The sequence below is a fragment of the Pristis pectinata genome, chromosome 9 (genome assembly GCF_009764475.1).
Source record: "Pristis pectinata isolate sPriPec2 chromosome 9, sPriPec2.1.pri, whole genome shotgun sequence".
NCBI lineage: Eukaryota > Metazoa > Chordata > Chondrichthyes > Rhinopristiformes > Pristidae > Pristis > Pristis pectinata.
The window spans coordinates 43323348-43343420 of NC_067413.1; the positions used below are offsets into that span (position 1 = coordinate 43323348).

A 20073-nucleotide genomic window follows, 5' to 3' on the forward strand; every position below is an offset into this window, starting at 1 on the left:
ATTAACTTTATATGCTCTGAGTTTTCTATTCAGAACTATTCATAACCAGTAAAGCTGCAGAAAAGGAAATGGGCAGGAAGAGCCCAGAAGAAGTGAAATTCATTTCTCTCTGTTAAAATTATATACTTTTTGTTTCATTGCATTAGTTACCATTTCCTTGCAAGTTAAGTGACCTTTTCCCAGGCCCATGTTAATGCAGTTGGATATACAAAATCCCACAATCTATCTGATTTAGTGATGCATTGTGTCACCTGATTGGTTTGTTGGATGACAAGCTGCTAGAGAAAAAAAATTCAGAAAGCATGTTCTGGTTACCCTTTGAAATTTAATGAGAAATATTGCCAGATGAATTCAAAGCAATTCAAATGCATAATCAAAACAAAAATGAGTCATTAGCCTAAGCATGAGATATTGGCAATTGTGACAAACTTGCTTGGAGGTGCATTTTAAAAATGGAAGATCTTAGTGGAAGTTGGAAAGTTGTCTGTCTTGTTCAGAATCACTCGATTAAAATACAGGGATTCAACAGCCTGCAGAGTTGCTTGTTTCTTGCAGGCTGTTGGACTCTTGTATTTTAATCTGTGGTTATGTCATTTCCGTACAGAAATGTTCTTGGATGAACATATGATAGCTTTAGGAAATTGTAAAATGGTATTGTCTGTTAAAGTGCTAGAGCGGAAAGTGGATGCAAGTGCTATATAGAAGTATGTTCTTAATGTCAGAGTTGCATTAATATTGTAACAGAATCCCGTCATTTCTTTGAAGGCAAGGGGATTCAAATGTGCAGGTGTACCCCGAAGAAGCTGCCACTGAAAAGCTTTAATATTGAATCATTTTTAGTAATGGTGTAGTTTTAGCTATGAGATAAATTTAACTTTTGATGTATGACTATTGATGCCTGGTGCCCACTCAGATTTTGGCATAGCTTGATTATTTGTCCCTTGTTTCCTATGCATTGGGCTATATTGTATGATTTAAAAACGTTGGTTCATTCATTGTGGTAGAATTTTTTTTATATGATAACGTTTGAAAATCAATAACAATGCCTGCTATTTTTTAATTCTTAGATTCTGATATGCCTGACCATGACTTGGAGCCCCCTCGATTTGCTCAGCTAGCTTTGGAGCGTGTCCTTCAGGACTGGAATGCATTGAAATCTATGATCATGTTTGGATCACAAGAAAGCAAGGATCCGTAAGTAGATGCAAGTTGCTTTTTCATGCAGTGCACCTTGTGAAAATAAAGAACAACATTCTCTTTTTACGTTTGCTTTAGGCTGAGTGCCAGCAGTAGGATAGCTCATCTGCTCCCAGAAGAGCAAGTATACCTTTCTCAACAAAGTGGCACTATCCGGTTGGACTGCTTCACTCATTGTCTCATTGTAAAGTGTACAGCTGACATCTTAGTAAGTATATCTTGAAGATTCTGAGCTCACTGCTTTTGCTCTTGATAAGTGATGGTGAATGTAGGTTGATGAATTTTCAAGGAACATTGCAATAGCATTTATTCAAGATTAGCTCAGTTATCTTAATACTACATGTTTTTTGGATGAGCGTGCATGTGGTATCTTTGTCTGAAAAGTTTTATCTACAAGGATATTACAGTTCTGTATCGAATTCTGCTAAATGTCATTTTTTGGTAGATGGATGTCTTGTTTGTTCCTTTTCCTTCATGGTGCTTTCAAGTATGTATCAAAAGTATAAGCAGATTTAGTAATGTACTTTAATCTTTTAAAATATTTTGAAGCTTTTGGATACTCTACTTGGAACACTGGTGAAGGAGCTGCAGAACAAGTACACTCCAGGGCGTCGAGAAGAAGCCATCACAGTTACCATGAGATTTCTACGCTCAGTAGCAAGAGTGTTTGTCATACTTAGTGTAGAAATGGCTTCATCAAAGAAAAAAAAGTAAGAAACTATTTATATATAGAAATGGTGAAAACTTTTTCATGTACTATAGAGCCTGAAGAAATTGTGAATCTTCTGATGTAGTTTATTATCCCAAACATTTTTAGAACTTTGAGATAATTAAACGTATTTCAGAAATAACATCTTAAAAACATGAACTAAAATGGTCTATTTCACTTTTCTACAAATATAATTTACTAATAGTTTGATAACTTAATTTTGAATAGATAAAATAAGCAGTATGTCTGTATGTTGTGTTAGATTTTCTGTTAAAATCTTACAGATTTTTGGGAACTTAAGGACAATATAAGGATGTTGGGTTGGTCCTGGTTGAATTATTCTTGTACCCAGATTTACTAAAGAGTTTATGCTACCTAATTTTTGCAGTTTCTACAGTTGTTTCCTATTTTTGTAGTAATTTCGTACCTCAACCAATTGGCAAGTGCAAGCGGGTATTCCAGGCACTTCTACCCTATGCCGTAGAGGAACTCTGTAATGTGGCGGAATCCCTCATAGTTCCCGTCAGAATGGGAATTGCACGCCCAACGGCTCCCTTTACTTTGGCAAGCACTAGTCTGGATGCTATGCAAGGTAGTGAAGAACTTTTCTCTGTAGAGCCACTTCCTCCAAGACAGTCCTCTGATCAATCCAGCAGGTAAAGTTTACATCTGTTATTTTGTCTACTGGGCGCCTAATTTTCAGCGAAGTGATTTCAATCATAGAAGAATCTGTTCTTGTAATTCAACATCTTTTGCAGTTCCAGCCAGTCACAATCTTCATACATCATTCGCAATCCTCAACAGAGGCGCATCAGTCAGTCACAGCCTGTTCGAGGAAGAGATGAAGAGCAAGATGACATTGTCACAGCAGATGTTGAAGAGGTAATATTACAGATTTGTGCTCGCTTAAATGTATAGTTCTAGTGAATGTTGTAGATTGTATATTAGTTTTATTTACATAATTTTTTTTGAAGTTCATTTGTTCAGATGTCTGACAAGCATAGATTATACAGTTTGAGCCTCCAGATGCACTTAAATTTGTCCAAAAGCAAAACTGCAGACACTAGAAATATAAACAAATTACTGAAAGTAGTTGGGTTGGGCAACATCTGTACAGAGAGGAACCTAGTTCAGCAACCTGAGCTCCATTTCTCTCACCACAGGCTTTTAAGTTTGACCCTTACTTTGTTATTTAAAATGTTTTTTGTGTAGTCTTGAAACAAGGTGGGTAATAATTGGGATACGTATTCTTCACTGAAAGATTTCTGGTGCTTTTCTAATCTGCACACAATTCTTGGACTTGGAGACCATATCTGGAATAAAACTATATTTTGTCATGATGTTTCAAAATGACCGAGACTTCAAGTGATTTTTGAGCTCATTGGGAACTGTAAACAATTTGTTCTGTCATTGATTCCAATGAGTTAACATATTTTCAAAGCATTGCAGTAAGAAAGAAATTAGGAATATTAAAGCTAATTTTTGCTGAGAAATAGAGAAAATACTTTTGTATTTGAAGCTTTACAAATTTCTGAAAGTTTCTTCTTGAAAGTATAATTGGAGGGAAAAGATCTCAATATGAAGTGCAGAATGGTAGAAAAGGAAGTGTTAAAGAATGATTGAAATTTCTTGCAAGACCCAGACACGGAAATGTTATATGGGAAAAACAATCGTTAATTTGTTTTTGGAATTATTCAGTTTACAGTTTAAAATTCTAATTTGCTACTAAATTTAGCCTTGTAGTTGTATGTAATAGCTTTATTGACCATGAGCTATGAGGAGGATATTTTACCTTCTTTTTCGGTTTGTATAACATCTTGAAATACTTAAAGTATATTTACTAATTTTAGTAAAAAAAAATTTTGTATACATACTGAATATACAGTGGCATGCAAAAGTTTGGGCACCCTGGTCAAAATTTGTTACTGTGAATAGCTAAGCAAGTAAAAGATGACCTGATTTCCAAAAGGCATAAAGTTAAAGATGACACATTTCTTTAATATTTTAAGCAAGGTTACTTTTATTTCCACCTTGTACAGTTTCAAAATAACAAAAAAGGAAAAAAGGGCCCGAAGCAAATGTTTGGGCACCCTGCATGGTCAGTACTTAGTAACAACCCCTTTGGCAAGTATCACAGCCTGTAAACACTTTCTGTAGCCAGCTAAGAGTCTTTCAATTCTTGTTTGGGGGATTTTCCCATTCTTCCTTGCAAAAGGCTTCTAGTTCTGTGAGATTCTTGGGCAGTCTTGCATGCACTGCTCTTTTGAGGTCTATCCACAGATTTCCGATGAAGTTTAGGTCGGGGGACTTTGAGGGCCATGGCAAAACCTTCAGCTTTTGCCTCTTGAGGTAGTCCATTGTGGATTTTGAGGTGTGTTTAGGATCGTTATCCTGTTGTAGAAGCCATCCTCTTCTCATCTTCAGCTTTTTTACAGACGGTGTGATGTTTGCTTCCAGAATTTGCTAGTATTTAATTGAATTCATTCTTCCCTCTACCAATGAAATGTTCCCCGTACCACTGGCTACAACTCAAGCCCAAAGCATGATCAATCCACCCCCGTGCTTAACAGTTGGAGAGGTGTTCTTTTCATCGGAAATCTGCACCCTTTTTTCTCCAAACATACCTTTGCTCATTGCAGGCAAAAAGTTCTATTTTAACTTCATCAGTCCACAGGACTTGTTTCCAAACTGCATCAGGCTTGTTTAGATGTTCCTTTGCAAACTTCTGACACTGAATTTTGTGGTGAGGACGCAGGAAAGTTTGGAGAAAAAAGGGTGCAGAATTTCATGAAAAGAACACCTCTCCAACTGTTAAGCATAGGAGTGGATCGATCATGCTTTGGGCTTGTGTTGCAGCCAGTGGCACGGGGAATATTTCACTGGTAGAGAGAAGAATGAATTCAATTAAATACTACCATATTCTGGAAGCAAACATCACACCGTCTGTTTAAAAAAAAAAGCTGAAGATGAAAAGACGATGGCTTCTACAACAGGATAACGATCCTAACCACACCTCAAAATCCACAATGGACTACCTCAAGAGGCACAAGCTGAAGGTTTTGCCATGGCCCTCACAGTCCCCCGACCTAAACGTCATCGAAAATCTGTGGCTGGACCTCAAAAGAGCAGTGCATGCGAGATGGCCCAAGAATCTCTCAGAACTAGAAGGCTTTTGCAAGGAAGAATGGGCAAAAATCCCCCAAACAAGAATTGAAAGACTTAGCTGGCTACAGAAAGCGTTTACAAGCTGTGATACTTGCCAAAGGGGGTGTTACTAAGTACTGACCATGCAGGGTGCCCAAACTTTTGCTTCGGGCCCTTTTTCCTTTTTTGTTATTTTGAAACTGTAAAAGATGGAAATAAAAAAGTAATCTTAAAATATTAAAGAAATATGTCATCTTTAACTTTATGCCTTTTGGAAATCAGGTCATCTTTTACTCGCTTCGCTATTCACAGTAACAGAAATTTTGACCAGCGGTGCCCAAACTTTTGCATGCCACTGTAAGCTCCATGCATATTTAGTAAACACATCCATTTTAACTCTATAATTTAGAAGGTAAAGCACATGAAAATCAAACAATACTTGCACACTTTGATATTAAGCACAGAAAAGCTGAAGTATACAAGCATGTGAATGATCAGAAATTCTTTCCAAGAGTGACAACTATTTATTTTTTGATTATTAATCCAGCATAACTTCCAGCATCCAATTTCTCAATTAGTCAAGTGTGATGGATGGTTTTGTAATGCCCAGCACTGCTCTAAGCATCCCTTCAATTAACAGATTCTTTGCTGTCCTTGCCTATGCAGTATTGGCAACATTTAAGCAAAAGAAGTCCCAAGCTATGAAGCATTTTGGGAGGTGTTGGAAACGTCTGGACATAAATATAATTATGGTGATTTTTATTCTAAGTGCACTTCAAAAAAATTATCATTTAATATAATGTTCTGAAAATGTATAACTATGTTCCAGGTTGAAGTAGTTGAGGGTGTAGCTGGGGAAGATGATCATCATGATGAGCATGAAGAACAGGGTGAAGAAAATACTGAGGCTGAGGGGCACCATGATGAACATGATGACGACGGTATGGTATATCATTTATACATATTTAACTTAGTAATATTTGTGTTTAATAAATTAATTTAATATTAAAAGTCCTTGAAGACATTTGAAGTTATTTTGGGGAGTAATTAATAAGGGTTCCTCATCCAGAGTACAACTCAGCAATTCCTGCTTTAAAAAAATTGCTTTGGTTTGCTCGATGTGATTTAACTGAGAATTTTTTATTCCCCATTTAATCTTTCTCATGCATATAATCTCTCCTTGTATTCATAAAGAACTAAACCAGTCCTTCAAGGTAGTGATGTTGAAGTTGCATCATTTATCTAGTGTTAGGGGGTTAAATAATGGTTTAATTTCCACCTCTGATGCCTTTTATCATTAAACTTTATTTGCCCTGTCAACTTCAACTTTCCACTGCCGGTCAAATGAGCTGGGGAGCACTCGTCCATACTTATCTATCCCGCCTTCGCCAGCAAATTACCAGTAGTGGGTTTTCATCCCAATCCTGTACGTTGCCTCCCTTAGTCGGGAAGGATTTGTCCTTGGCCGCCACTTACCTCAAATGTACATGCTGTCACTCAGCAACACGGTTAGAGAAAATAACATCAGACTCTATTTAATGCTGAAGGCAATAGTTTTTACCATGCCATCATTTATCTTGACCACTCTATTGTCTGCAGTTTATCGAGCCATCTAAAGTCTAATACTGGATGCGCAGAATGTTCATCCACCCAAGTACAGGGAAGATCAAAGCGATCACATTTGGTCTCATCACCATCACACTCCATCACTCTCCCTGTGACTTGTCTGCTACTTGACCTATTTAACACCAAATTGACTTCTGAGTGGAGTACCCATGCTATCACTAAGACGACCCACCTCCAGCTCCATAATATTGGCCACCTTTGCTCTGCCTCATCTCATCTACTGATAAACTCATTTGTTTCTTTACCTCTTAGATGTGACTGTTCCAGTGCATTTTATGGTTTGTAGTTGTATTCCCTTTATTCTACTTCCAAACCTTGTACTACTTGAAAATTCTGTTGCTCCTGTCCTAACTTGCTCACGCATTATTCCTGAATTTGCTTTAACACCTTGCTTGGCTGTGTCGAGTCTTTTATATTTTTATATGACGTTTTGGGACATTTTTGCTGCGTTAAAGGTGCAATATAGATGCTGGTGATCAGCCTTATTTGTCTAGTTCTTCATCCATATCCTCTATCTGTGTTGAAGTTTTATTTTGTTTTGACTCAATTAGGGAGTGATATGGAACTTGATCTGTTGGCGGCAGCGGAGACTGAAAGTGATAGTGAAAGTAACCATAGCAACCAGGACAATGCCAGTGGGCGCAGAAGTGTTGTCACTGCAGCTACAGCAGGGTCTGAAGCTGGTGAGTTAATAATTGTTATATTGCTAAAATTCAGTGTTTTCCAGTTGTTGCTTAAAAGAAATAAGTAAATAGGCTAAAAGTGAGAAATGTGATTTGGCATTTATTTAGTACATTCATGTTTAAACAATCTTATTTACAGAAAATGTATTTCTTCTTTAATAGGATGGCTTATTGGTGTTTTTTTTTGTGCAGCTCTGGTGCAATCACTTGTGCAAAATCAAGTTTAATCTAAACATGTATCTCCAGAAACTCATTAGTGTATTTTTCTTCAGTCTTTTGCTGTTGACAGCAATTGAAAGTACTTTTTTGCATAAATGTTGTAAATTGGCTTTGCACTATAAAAATGGTATTCCAATTAATTTGGACACTTGCCTTTTCCAATCTGAATAACTAAACATTTTGATTACCAAGGTGCCAGCAGTGTTCCAGCGTTTTTCTCAGAGGATGATTCTCAGTCCAATGACTCCAGTGATTCTGACAGCAGCAGCAGTCAGAGCGATGATGAAGAACAGGATACATTTTTACAAGATGAGCCTTTGGAGAGAACTACCAGCAGCTCTCATGCAAACAGTGCAGCACAGGCACCACGTTCCATGCAGTGGGCTGTACGCAGCACCCAGAACCAAAGGTCCAATAGTACTGCTCCATCTAGTAATAGCACTCCTGCAGGTAAGTCCTAATGGCAGTTATTTGTGGCATTTATAAAATTAAGAAAGGCTCTAAAACGTGGATTTTTTTGAAATATTCCACACTCTTAAGAGCTGTCAAATGAGAAGTTTTCTATTGAATCATTTTTAAAATGTAACTTAATTGGTCTTTTAAATCTATTGCAAAATATAACTGGGGACTAACTCTTTTAATATAACTGGTTCTAATTCTTTAAATCGTGCATATATTAAAAAAAAATTTAGTTCGGAAAATATCCTTTTTATTTGCTACATAATTTAGTTTCAGTTGATTTAAGTAGAATTGACATTTTATAGTTTTATCTGAATGTGTTGCTTTTCAGGTGGCTCAGCAGGTTTAATTTACATTGATCCTTCCACTTTGCGACGCAGTGCTACAATCAGCACCAGTGCAGCTGCAGCTGCTGCGGCTCTGGAAGCAAGCAATTCCAGCAGTTACCTCACATCAGCAAGCAGCCTAGCACGAGCCTACAGTATCGTAATACGGCAGATATCAGACCTCATGGGTTTAATCCCAAAGTATAACCACTTGGTGTACTCTCAGATACCAGCTGCCTTGAAAATAACGTACCAGGATGCCATTAACTTGCAGGTTTGTTTTGTCAAGTCTGATAAGTGATAATAAGTATATACAGTGCTCCTTTTACCTTAATAATCAGTTGTCATTTTTTTTAATGTAATGTGTTCAAATAGCCACTGATGAAGAATACTGTAATTCCCTAAACCTTTCTTGAACCTGCTGTATTAGGCTTTTCTTTATTGTTTCATTTGATCTTTGCTTCTCTAAGTTTAATGTCTCAATTTTAGTTTTGTTTCAACACTTGCTGCATTTTATACACTGATGCCTGGAAATGAATCGTGGAGAAGTCAGATTTCAGTAGTTCCTTTCCTATCTCTGCCAAGGGAGAACTTTTTCTCTGAAACCCAATTCTTTTCTTGGTTGACTTTGTAAATGGACATTCCTCCTCAACTACTGCCTTCCCCTTTTTTTAAACAAATGTCTTAACTTCTGCCCTTAAATAAACTCAATGCACCTCTTCCAGTCTCTTTCTCTCAAATCTTTTAAATCTTTCCCTCCCAATCCATGCCCATTCCCCTTGCATTACCTGAAGTTTTCAGTCGTCGTACATTTCATTGTCCTAAACAAAGACGTATATGGCATTTTAACTGACCATTCTGTACTTTATCCCTCCTTAACCTTTCTGTGGTCTTTTAAAATGATCAGCTGCAAGTTCCTCCTCGAATGCCAATCTTCTAATGTGCAGTTATAAGAGAGTCTTTCTTGGTTCCATCATAACAATATCCACTTATAGCTCTGCACTGTTGACACAAAGAAATTGCTTTGAGGCTTGATTTTAAATGCTGCTCCTTGGAGGCAGCATCATCAGACATTGTCAGCTCATGCACCCACATCAACTTTAATGGAGCATAAATGTCTTGCAAACAAGATATGCCCCCGTGAAATATTACAGAAAATGACCAAAATTTTGAGTAAAGGAGTTGATTTTCAGGAGCATCTTAAGGAAAATGAGAAAATGCAGAGGTGTTTAGGAAATAAGTAGCTGCTAGTCTGCCACTTCAGCACAGTACTGAGGAAGGGGGTGCTGTACTGTGGAATTTGTCATCTTTTGGATGAGATGTTAAATTCTTCTGTTCTGTCAAGTGGATACAAAAGTCCTGTTGGATTATTTTTGGGGAGAAAAAGCAGGTAAGTTACATCCAATGCAGTACTCAGTATTGTTTCTCCAGGTAGCATTAAAAAGGAGTTGATGTGGTCATGATAGCATTGCTGTTTGTGGGAGTTTCCTGTGTATAATTTGGCTCCATATTGCCTACATTACAAAAGTGACCACCTCAAAAATACTTCTTTAAAAATGTGTAAGTCTTTGGGGGTGCCTTAAGGTAATGAAAGTTGTTGTGTAAAGGCAAGTCATTGCTGTGTAAGTTTTGAGGACCACTGAGGAAAGTGTGATGACAGTTGAAGCCACTTACTGACATTTGAAATTTAAATTTGACATTTATGCCTAAAATTCTTCATTGGATTAGTCACAGTTAGTCATTTCTGTCCCCATTATCGTTCAAGTATGAAAAGGTCTGTTTTATCCTGCCTGCATAACAGATTGCACAAATGTGCTTTAATATCTTGACAGCAAAATATTAAAGGCTTTATTACTGTTGTGTTATAACCTGAGCATTTATTTCTAAATACCAGTAATATTTTTTATTATTTGACCTGCAATAATAAGACTTCAATTTTTCATTGAACGTTGTTTGCCCCACCTATACTTCCTTCCAGTTTCTCCATCTATTTAGCAATCTAGGGAGTCTTGTTTCTGTGCTTTTTTTTTCAGTCAACTGCTTTTGTCCAGATGCTTTTGTGGAATAAACATCACGTCTACATCGCATGATCTTGCAAAACTGTAATGAACCCAACCTGTTAATGAGCTCTGAAGGAATCATTTTTCTGTTTCCTTGCTCCATCCCTAATTGAATGACATTCTTGTTCATGCTGTGGTTAAATTAAGCAGTTGAACGTTCAACCTATCTATTGTTTAAGGTTTTGATCATTTCTACAGAATTACGTGGAGGAAAAGCTTATGCCTACCTGGAACTGGATGGTCAGCATTATGGATTCCACTGAGGCTCAGTTGCGATATGGCTCAGCATTATCTTCAGCTGGAGATCCAGGTCATCCTAGTCATCCTTTACATGCTTCACAAAATTCTGCCAGGAGAGAGAGATTAACAGCTCGTGAAGAAGCCAGTCTGAGAACTTTGGAGGGAAGAAGGTGAGCTCTCAATACATGGATTCTCTTTATGGTGTAATGTTAACGTGATGTCACTAAATTGAGATGGACGTGCTACCTTGTGTAACAAAATAATCCAAAATTTTTGAGCTTTTAATAATCGTGCTCATACTGGGTTAATCTTGTCCTTGGGAAGATTTTCGTGCAGTTTCCCAGTCATAATTTCCAAGCTGTGTGATTAAAATCTCAGGCTGCCCATCATTTTACAATTATTTTTTATGAAGCCTGTCATAAGGAAGAACATCATTCATAATTTTACTCTCCTGTCCCCTGTCCTTGCCCACCTCTTTCCTTTCCTTTAGGCCACTTCCCCCACCCCAAAAATGTCAGTGTCACTTACTAAATGACTTATTGGGGCTTAGCACATTATTCAGTTGTTGAATGGAAAGCATTATCAGGTTAAGGGATATTTATCATTGCTCATAATACTCTTAATTTAAGGCTTATGAAGTATCAGTTATGTTCACTGCAGTATGCTATCACAGGCATGACCCTTTTAGAAAGGACTTTTGACAAAAGTTCCATCAAACATGTATTGGTTTATTGTCACCTGTACTGAGGTACAGTGAAAAATTTGTCTTGCATACCGATCGTATAGATCAATTCATTACACAGTACAGTTACATTGAGTTAGTACAGAGTGCATTGAGGTAGTACAGGTAAAAAAAACAGTACAGAGTAAGGTGTCACAGCTACAGAGGAAGTGCAGTGTAGGTAGACAATAAGGTGCAAGGTCACAACAATGTAGATTGTGAGGTCAAGAGTCCATCTCCAGTTATAAGGGAACTGTTCAATAGTCTTATCACAGTGGGATAGAAGCTGTTCTTGAGCCTGGTGGTATGTGCCCTCGGGTTCCTGTATCATTCTGCCTGATAAGGGAAGAGAGAATGACCCAGGTGGGTGGGGTCTTTTGATTATGCTGGCTGCTTCACCAAGGCAGCGAGAGGTATTGACAGAGTCCGTGGAGGGGAGGCTGGTTCCCGTGACGTGTAACTTTATATAAATAACATTTTTAACTTGCATTTCTTTCCAGATCTCAAATTGGGATTGGTTGAAAACATTACATGTGGAAGTTTTTTTCCCCCAAGTGGTTTATATTATTAGAAAGTACTTATTCAATTTTTCTGAAATAGCAATCAATAGTCTTTGAGAGCATATTAACATTATGCATGGTAATCAGTGATTGGCCCAGCAGTGTATTTTTTTTTGAGGAAAGTATTCTATGAAAATCTTGGTTTTATTAGAAGTATTGATTTTTAATAAGAGCTAAAACATACCCCAAATTTAGGTTTGAAGGCAAAGTTTCCGTATTTGGTTTGGTGTAGGCTGAATTAATTCAGAGAGGGATGAATATTAATTTTAATGTATATTGTGTTTTTGTCAATGTTTTGACTCCTCTCTAGGCGTGCCACCTTGTTGAATGCCCGTCAAGGAATGATGTCTGCTCGTGGTGATTTTCTCAATTATGCTCTTTCTCTGATGCGTTCCCATAATGATGAACATTCTGATGTCCTGCCAGTACTGGATGTTTGTTCACTAAAGCATGTAGCATACGTATTCCAGGCACTTATTTATTGGATTAAAGCAATGAATCAACAGACAACACTGGATACACCGCAACTAGATAGAAAACGGTACTTTATATTCAAATCTTTAAAAAGCAGTTTAAAGTTGAGAATTTCTGAAAACAAAACTACTTTTATTTCAAAGCAATTGGCTATTTTGTGATCCTTGTGCTCTGAGTGCCTGAACAATGGTGTTGATTAGGACATTACAGGATTTTGATCTTTCAGTGATTACAGAATGGTGCATGTTTGGATGGCAAGAGTTGGAAGAGCTTGGAAATGGTATTCTCCTAAATTTGTTTTGTAGTGATTGAAGCTCATAAGGAAGGGTTTCTGCAGAGAATCATGTACAGTACATGTGCTGTAGCCAAAATGTACTGATGCTGAAAGAAGTGAATTTGAAATCCAGTGGAAGCAGCACTATCCTGTGGTATGCACTCAGTGGATGACATTGAGCTATACATATTCTTGGGGGATTTACCTATCCAGACGCAAATTCCGTCAGATTCCTGACCTGGCTTTATAAAAAGTAGCTTTAAGGGAATGCAGACTATGTGACTCATGGCAGAGCAGCCAGTCTCCTCTGGCCTGCTCCTTCTGAGGCTCATCATTTATTATCTCAAATACAACCAAGCTACATCTGGATGTTGACCATAAAGTAATGCTAGTGTCAAAGAACATGCAAGGTGATTTAGCAATTTTTATTAATATTAATTAAAATGTGATTTTACAGTAGACTGGTATATGTTGCTTTATTGAATAAGTAAATGGACAACTGACTGAGAATCTTCAACAAAATCCCTCAGATACTGGCATAGAAGGAAATGTCTTTGGGTTGGTAGCAGAGTTAGGCTGAGAAACCATACCTGAGGATCTTAAGGCTTTAATTGGCCTTTGAAACAGCCATTTCCTTTTGTCACTTTGCTTCAGGTCACAACACTGGTTATGCCCATTTTGTTTTTATTTAATTACTTGACTTTCCTTTTGGATTTTCCCTTAGATTTGGAATGCATATTTGAATTTTATGCTCATTCAACTGTTTCCACCTCATGCTTTGCTCATATGCTTCATACCATTTTAAAGTTTGATGGCTTTGGGCTTTTTTTGTATTTGCAATGTTGTAAAATAAGATGGGAAATAGTTGCATGAAGATCAAAGGGTATAACTTTTAATTGCAGGTAGGGAGCATTTTGTTATAGCTTATCATATTGTTAAATTATTTAATGAGCCATGAATAACATGAGCATCAGAGGTTTGGTTTGTAAGCAGCATAGTAAATAAAATTAGTGGTTGAGAGCAGGCTGTTGAACAGAATGTCTTAATCATCCTGCTGTTGAATACTACCAAGAGATCTTCGTGGCAGCAGATGGAATCCTGGTTTCATTTTAAAGCAGCAATGGCATGAGCAGCCATGGTTATACCTAACTCCACACAAAAATGTCAGATTAGATTGTGTTCAACTCCTGGACTCTGGCATTTGTCAAGCTCTACTAAGAGCCAGTATAGAATTAAGAGAGCTGAATGGCCTCGTTCTGTGCTGTAACAGTACCACGTTTGGGGCCAGTTGATTTTTATTAGAGTGGATATTACAAGATTTGTAGAGTTTATTTCATTTCTGTTCAGTTATAATTGCTTAATAATTTCTTAATTGATGTTGGTGTGGATCCTTGCAGACTAATCGATAATATTACTAAATTTGTAATAATTCCAATAAGTAACTGTTACTGGGGAAATGGGACTGGCATCTTTGCTTTTGATCTGTGGAACTTGCCTATACAAAGGCAAATTCTTTCATTTATAAGGCAAACATGCATGTTGCTCTGTCTAGGAACAAAAAGGTACCACTTTAGAATCCAGACCTAATAATGCTTGAAACTAAAAGCTGTAAATTATGGAGAATTTTACATGATGTCTTTGGCCTCTTTATTGCTACCTAAACCCAAAACATTCAAAAATTGGCACAAATTGAAAAGCTGCTTGATATATTGCTTAAATATTTCCAGAGTACATCAATTTTTGGATGTTCACAAACTGATTACAGACCCATGATAAAATGGATCATAACTTTTGGAATGGCAGTATTTTTCCCAGAGTGGGCTGCATGGTGAAGAGGGTATTGCAACATAAAACCTAATTAGTTTTAGAGGTAAAATGGTTTTCAAAACTAAAAATGGTCCATTGTGGTTATTTTAAAAACAGTTTCTGTCCTTTAGTTCATTTGACTAACATTTTGCTCTAAGGCTAAGAGGCTCTATCGTTTTATGTTTGGATCTAACTCTGTAATGTGTTGTTGTTGCAGGACTCGAGAGTTGTTGGAATTGGGTCTTGACAATGAGGATTCAGAACATGAAAATGACGATGATACCAATCAAAGTGAGTATATTTGTGTGTAGAATGGCCTCCAGAATATCAAGACCAATCTCTTCTGTATTTTTTGATTTGGAAATTGAATTGGTTTATTCTGGTCACGTGTATTGAGGTACAGTGAAAACCTTACGTATGCCAGATTCCAGACGGATCATGCCATACATAAGTACATTGAGGGAGTAAAATGAATGCCGAATGTAGAATATAGTACAGCAGCTACAGAGAGTGCAGTGCTGATAAACTAAGTACAAGGACCATGAGGGGGGTAGGTTGAGAGATCAAGAATTCATCTTTAGCGTATGAGAGATCCATTCAAGTGTCTGGTAACAGCAGGATAGAAGCTGCCCTTTAGTCTGGTGGTACATGCTTTCAAGTTGTTTCGTATTTTATGCTTGACAGGAGAGGGGAACTCGGTGGGAGAGTTCCTTAATTATCTTAGGTACTTTCCTGCAGCAGTGGTTAGTGTAGACGGAGTCAATGGAGAGGAAGCTGGTTTGCATGATGTACAGGGTTGCAATCACAATTATGTTTCTTTGCCTCTGTACAACTGGAATGGGTTTTTGATGTAATTTAAGAGTATAGGAAATAGGAGCATGACTCAACCCCTCTAGCCTGAAACTTCTGCCAATCTCTGCTGCATCCTCACAGCTTTCTAGGGTGGAGACGTCCAAAGATTCATGACTCCCAAAAGAAGAAATTCTTCATCATTTTAATCTGAAGTGGGCAGCCCCTTATTTTGAAACTCTAGTTCTAGAATCCCCCAATGGAGGAAACATTCTCTTGTCACCCTGCTCAGAATTTTTGTGTTTCAGTAAGATCACCTTTCATTCTTCCATACTTATGTATGTAGGCTCAGCCTTCATATATCAATCCCTGCATCCCAGGCATCAACCACGTGAATCTTTTCTACACTGCCTCCAATCGTTCCTTAAATATGGAGGCCAAAACTATATGCAGTACTCCAGGTATGATCTCATCAGCACCCTGTAAAATGCCGCCTTTTATGTTCCTTACTCCTTGTAATGAAGGTGAACGTTACATTACACTTTTAAATTTTTTGCTGCACCTGCACACCAACTTTCCATGCTTCATGTACTAGAACTCCCAAATCTCTCTGCACTATTTATGGTCTCACTCCATTTAAATATTTATTTCCATCATGGATAACATCACTTTTTCACACATTATACTCTGCCAACTTCTTGTCCATTCTTTTAACCTTTCTATATCCAAATCTAATTAGTGATGGACTTCTGCGGTATGTTGTACCAGACAAAATTTTTCTATAGTGGCCGGTATAATTATGTCTGCATATTTTTAAATACAATTTGAGGAAAATGAAGACTGCAGAAATTGGAATTTGTTATGATTGACTTGGGTGGTTTGAAGTCCAGTTTCAGAGATGACTTACCACTTGGGGATGAGGGAAAATATTTGAGTCGAAATTGGGTGCAGGTAGACATCTGAAACTTTGATTGTGACGTTTATAGAAGTGTAAGTAAGTGCTTTATGATTATTGATGTGGTGATAAGGTGACCGGTTGTGTACCTCCTAGCTCTGTAGAACTACTTGTCACAATCATGTTATCCATCCCTATTGATCACCTTTTATTTCTGTTCGCTGCTTATTTCACACTCCAGTGAAATAAGCAGCTTGAAATTAGTTGTCTGAACTAGATGAGTAACCTGTAATGCATACCTGCATAATTTAAAGTAATTTGAGACCCAATTTTCTTCTGGCATTGGGCTGGTTACTTATGTATGCATAACACCCAACTTGTAGGCCCAGGTGAATCTCCATATGTTCTGTAAAATAGAAAAAAAAATTGCAGCTTCAATGAGTCATTTTCCTAAATCCCACCTTCATACACTGATGGCATTATTATCCTTTCCTGGTTATGCTTGTTGACATAATACCAAATCATTAATTAACCCGTAGCACCAGTTAAATTTACTGATTCTACAACTGTTTACATAAAATAAGTTTGTTTACATAAAATGAGTCTGTTTACTGGGTGTGGCTATCTTGAGGTGGATTTTCAATTTATTTCAATTTGTTCTGTCCAAAATTGGAAGTTCATAAACGTCTCAAAAACTGTTTTGAGCAATTTTGAAGGATGCATAGTTGGACATGAGGAATGTTCCATCCCAAGATCTCCACCCACAAGAACTGTTCATTTAATGTACATGCTAGGTAACAGACCTGACAACTTAGGGACCTGTATGGAAGGATCCATTTCGTTTGTATGTTTGCAATTTTGAAAATTCCCACAGAAAAGTCCAGTTGTTTTTGTCCAGCGTATCATTATGGGCCTAAATTGCCCACAGTAGATGTTGCTACTGCTTGGGCAGACCTTTGGAATAGGGGATGACTTGCTTCCACTCTGGTTTTGTGGCTTCTATGGTGGCTAATGAGGCCAATGAAGGAACTTCAGGTTCTTGGTTCTTCCACAGTTGGGGCAGGTGGTGGCTGACAGGGTGGGTAGGTAGTCTGTGAGGCATATCTGTGCTCCCAATGCATGGCCTTCAATATCCTTCTTTGTCATCTTGAACGCTCCTCTCTCTGAGAAGTCATGGACCAGAGATTACCAAGATTAGGAAGAAATGTTGCTTTTCTTCAAGAAGGGTTTGACCATACCTTTTGAATCTTTTCATCTATCCACCTGGAAGTTTCTTCCCATGAGAGAACTTGGAACAGTGTCCATTGATGTAGCCTGCTCAGCATAGCTGACTGAGTACAATTAGGGCCTCAATATTTGGGATGTTGGCCTGAGAGCCTTCATGTAAGCTGTCACCTGATTTTTTTTCTCTCTATCCCTTTTCCAGGTTCTGGTCTCCATGACAAAGATGATGAAACGCTGTCTACAGAAGCAGGGCAAAATCATCCATTCTTCCGGCGTTCTGATTCTATGACCTTCCTTGGCTGCATTCCACCAAATCCATTTGAAGTTTCTCTAGCTGAAGCAATTCCTTTGGCAGACCAACCTCACCTGTTACAGGTAAACATAATAACACTGATTATTTCAGACACCTTCAAGTTTCCTACAGTAGTAGTGATATTAACTTGATGTCGGTACGTATGTAAATTGTATTCCTGTGAAGAATATTTGCTAACATGATTTGTTACTCCAGAGCAGTTTTTAGTTCTTTCTTTTCTCTTGTAGCCCAATGCCAGAAAAGAAGATTTATTTGGTCGCCCAAGTCAAGGTCTATATTCATCCTTTTCTGGCCTTGGAAAAGGTATAACTGAAGTAACTGTGGATAGAAACTGCTTGGAGGTAAGGCTAAACCTAATGCATAAACAGTGATTTCCTCTGTATGAGGTTTTCATTCATTTTAACACTTGTTTTGACATAACATATGCAGATGCTGGAAATCTGAAATTAAACACTATTCTAGAAGTATCCATGTGAAGCAACATCTGTGTGAAGCAAACCTGTGGTAGAATTTTTGAAACTTGACTAATTGACATTTTTCTTTCAGCTCATGGCATCTTTCATACTGCAGTGCTATGCAGGTTTAAGTAAGAACCTTGACATTTAAAGTTACATTTGGCAAGACCTCAAATGTCATTCATTGTTTTTCATAGTCAGCTTAACAAAGGATTGGAGATCAGCATTAAATTTTTTGGGCACCTTAGTACATGCACGACATATGCCAATTGGAAGATTAGCTTAGTTGTGCTGAATGCAAATTAGCAAAGCATTGTTAAAAGTGAGTCTTTCTAAAATTAAGGTCTAGGTATGGATCAGTTGGTTATCCGTCTGAAAATTACTCAGTTGTACTATATTTGAGAAATGTCCTAATGTCTTGCTCAAATTTCTGCAAAAGCTCATTTGCTAATCACTAAATCTAAAATGTTCTATAAACTGGACCAGATGGGAAGTGCGAGACTTAAACGTTATCAGTGTCTGTGCCACAACTCAGACAACCCAACTTTAAATAACAGGAAATGGCTTTTAAAAATTGTACGGAGTGTGTATAGCTGTCAATTTCCTGGTAAATCTAGGTAATGAAATGGTACTATTTAAAGCTTTTAAAACAATTATATTTTTGCATGAAAATAAAAAATATCAACACTTCGGAATCACATAAACCATTTATGTAAAGTTTCTGTGGTGATTACAGGGTGCATGGCTGCTTTGTAGGTTAGAATAGCTTCTAGTGCATGTTCTAAATCAGTGTAGGTCAAGTTGTGCTGGAGAGGAAAAAAATGCAATCTAGTGGAAACTCCTGTTTCACATTAAGTCTTCCAATGATCTTTGTCTCACATTGTGGATCTGTAGTTAAGGAACATGTAAATATGATCATGTACTCATCTTTTTCTTACTTTTTGTATGTGAACATACAAACAACTGATATTAAAGGAACTCTGGTTTTTCTAATATGTGCATTCAGCTGATATTGAGTTTAAATAACTATTTGTGAGCTGAAAGTTTTAAGGGTTGCAAATTAGATCTATTGTGGAAGAGTTTTAAAATTTTGTAATTTAGGATATTGTAGAAAATTCAATTAACCCATGTGCAACATCTAATTCTTTATCACAGTAAACACCTTCATAATATTCTTACCTTCCAATGTCTTATGTTAGCACAGTAAGAGAAAACTACTGTCATAATTTATTTCACCCATATTTTTAGTAGGTCACTTAACCACAAATTGGCTTTTTCTTTGAGGTCTCTAGAATAGAACTCTGTATATTATACATACTTCTGAGTCTGTTTTTCAATTTCATTCGCTGACTAGAGTGCTTCCCTTCCATATAATGGTGTAGTCTATTAAGAGTCCTCCTCCAGGGCAATTATTAGAATTCGCTGCATCTTACTCAAGTTTTTATTGTGGAAAATACTGGAAATACTTAGCAAGTCAGATAGCCTCTGTGGAAAGTGGAACAAAGTTAACATTTTAGTTCAAAGATCCTTTGTCAGACCTGAAACATTAACTTTTTTCTCTTTCCACAGATGCTCCTTTACCTCTTGAGTGCTTCCAGCATCTACTATTTCAGATTTTTAGCATCTGCAGTTTTGATTTTCAAACTTGAATCATTCTGCTTAGAACCTATTCAACTTGCTGACTTGATAAAAGCAAGTGAACAGACGTGTTTAATTTTAATTTTTGGTATGTGCTATATTAGTTTGAAAGAGCTGGGTTGATTTCAACATTTCTAGGTTGTAGTGGTAAATATCAGTGTAAACTATTGCCCTTGATAACTGTCTAATGATCCAGATTAGAAATTATGATTTTGCAAATAAACAGTGTTGAAAGATGTGTAACGAGGGTCACCAATAGAT

At 37.3% G+C, this 20073-nt stretch overlaps 1 protein-coding gene across 9 annotated transcripts in view; it reads left to right on the forward strand.

The window, feature by feature from the left end:
- ubr5 (ubiquitin protein ligase E3 component n-recognin 5) overlaps window positions 1–20073 on the forward strand; it is a 134337-nt gene that overhangs the window by 95637 nt on the left and 18627 nt on the right. For all 9 annotated transcript variants that reach the window (XM_052022852.1, XM_052022853.1, XM_052022858.1 and 6 more), the window contains 14 exons: window positions 1068–1194; window positions 1276–1405; window positions 1747–1907; window positions 2323–2562; window positions 2665–2788; window positions 5880–5991; window positions 7228–7359; window positions 7771–8028; window positions 8369–8637; window positions 10622–10833; window positions 12255–12485; window positions 14716–14789; window positions 17609–17781; window positions 17947–18060. In XM_052022852.1, coding sequence (XP_051878812.1) covers window positions 1068–1194; window positions 1276–1405; window positions 1747–1907; window positions 2323–2562; window positions 2665–2788; window positions 5880–5991; window positions 7228–7359; window positions 7771–8028; window positions 8369–8637; window positions 10622–10833; window positions 12255–12485; window positions 14716–14789; window positions 17609–17781; window positions 17947–18060 — 2357 coding nt within the window. The remainder of the gene's footprint in view (window positions 1–1067; window positions 1195–1275; window positions 1406–1746; window positions 1908–2322; window positions 2563–2664; window positions 2789–5879; window positions 5992–7227; window positions 7360–7770; window positions 8029–8368; window positions 8638–10621; window positions 10834–12254; window positions 12486–14715; window positions 14790–17608; window positions 17782–17946; window positions 18061–20073) is intronic.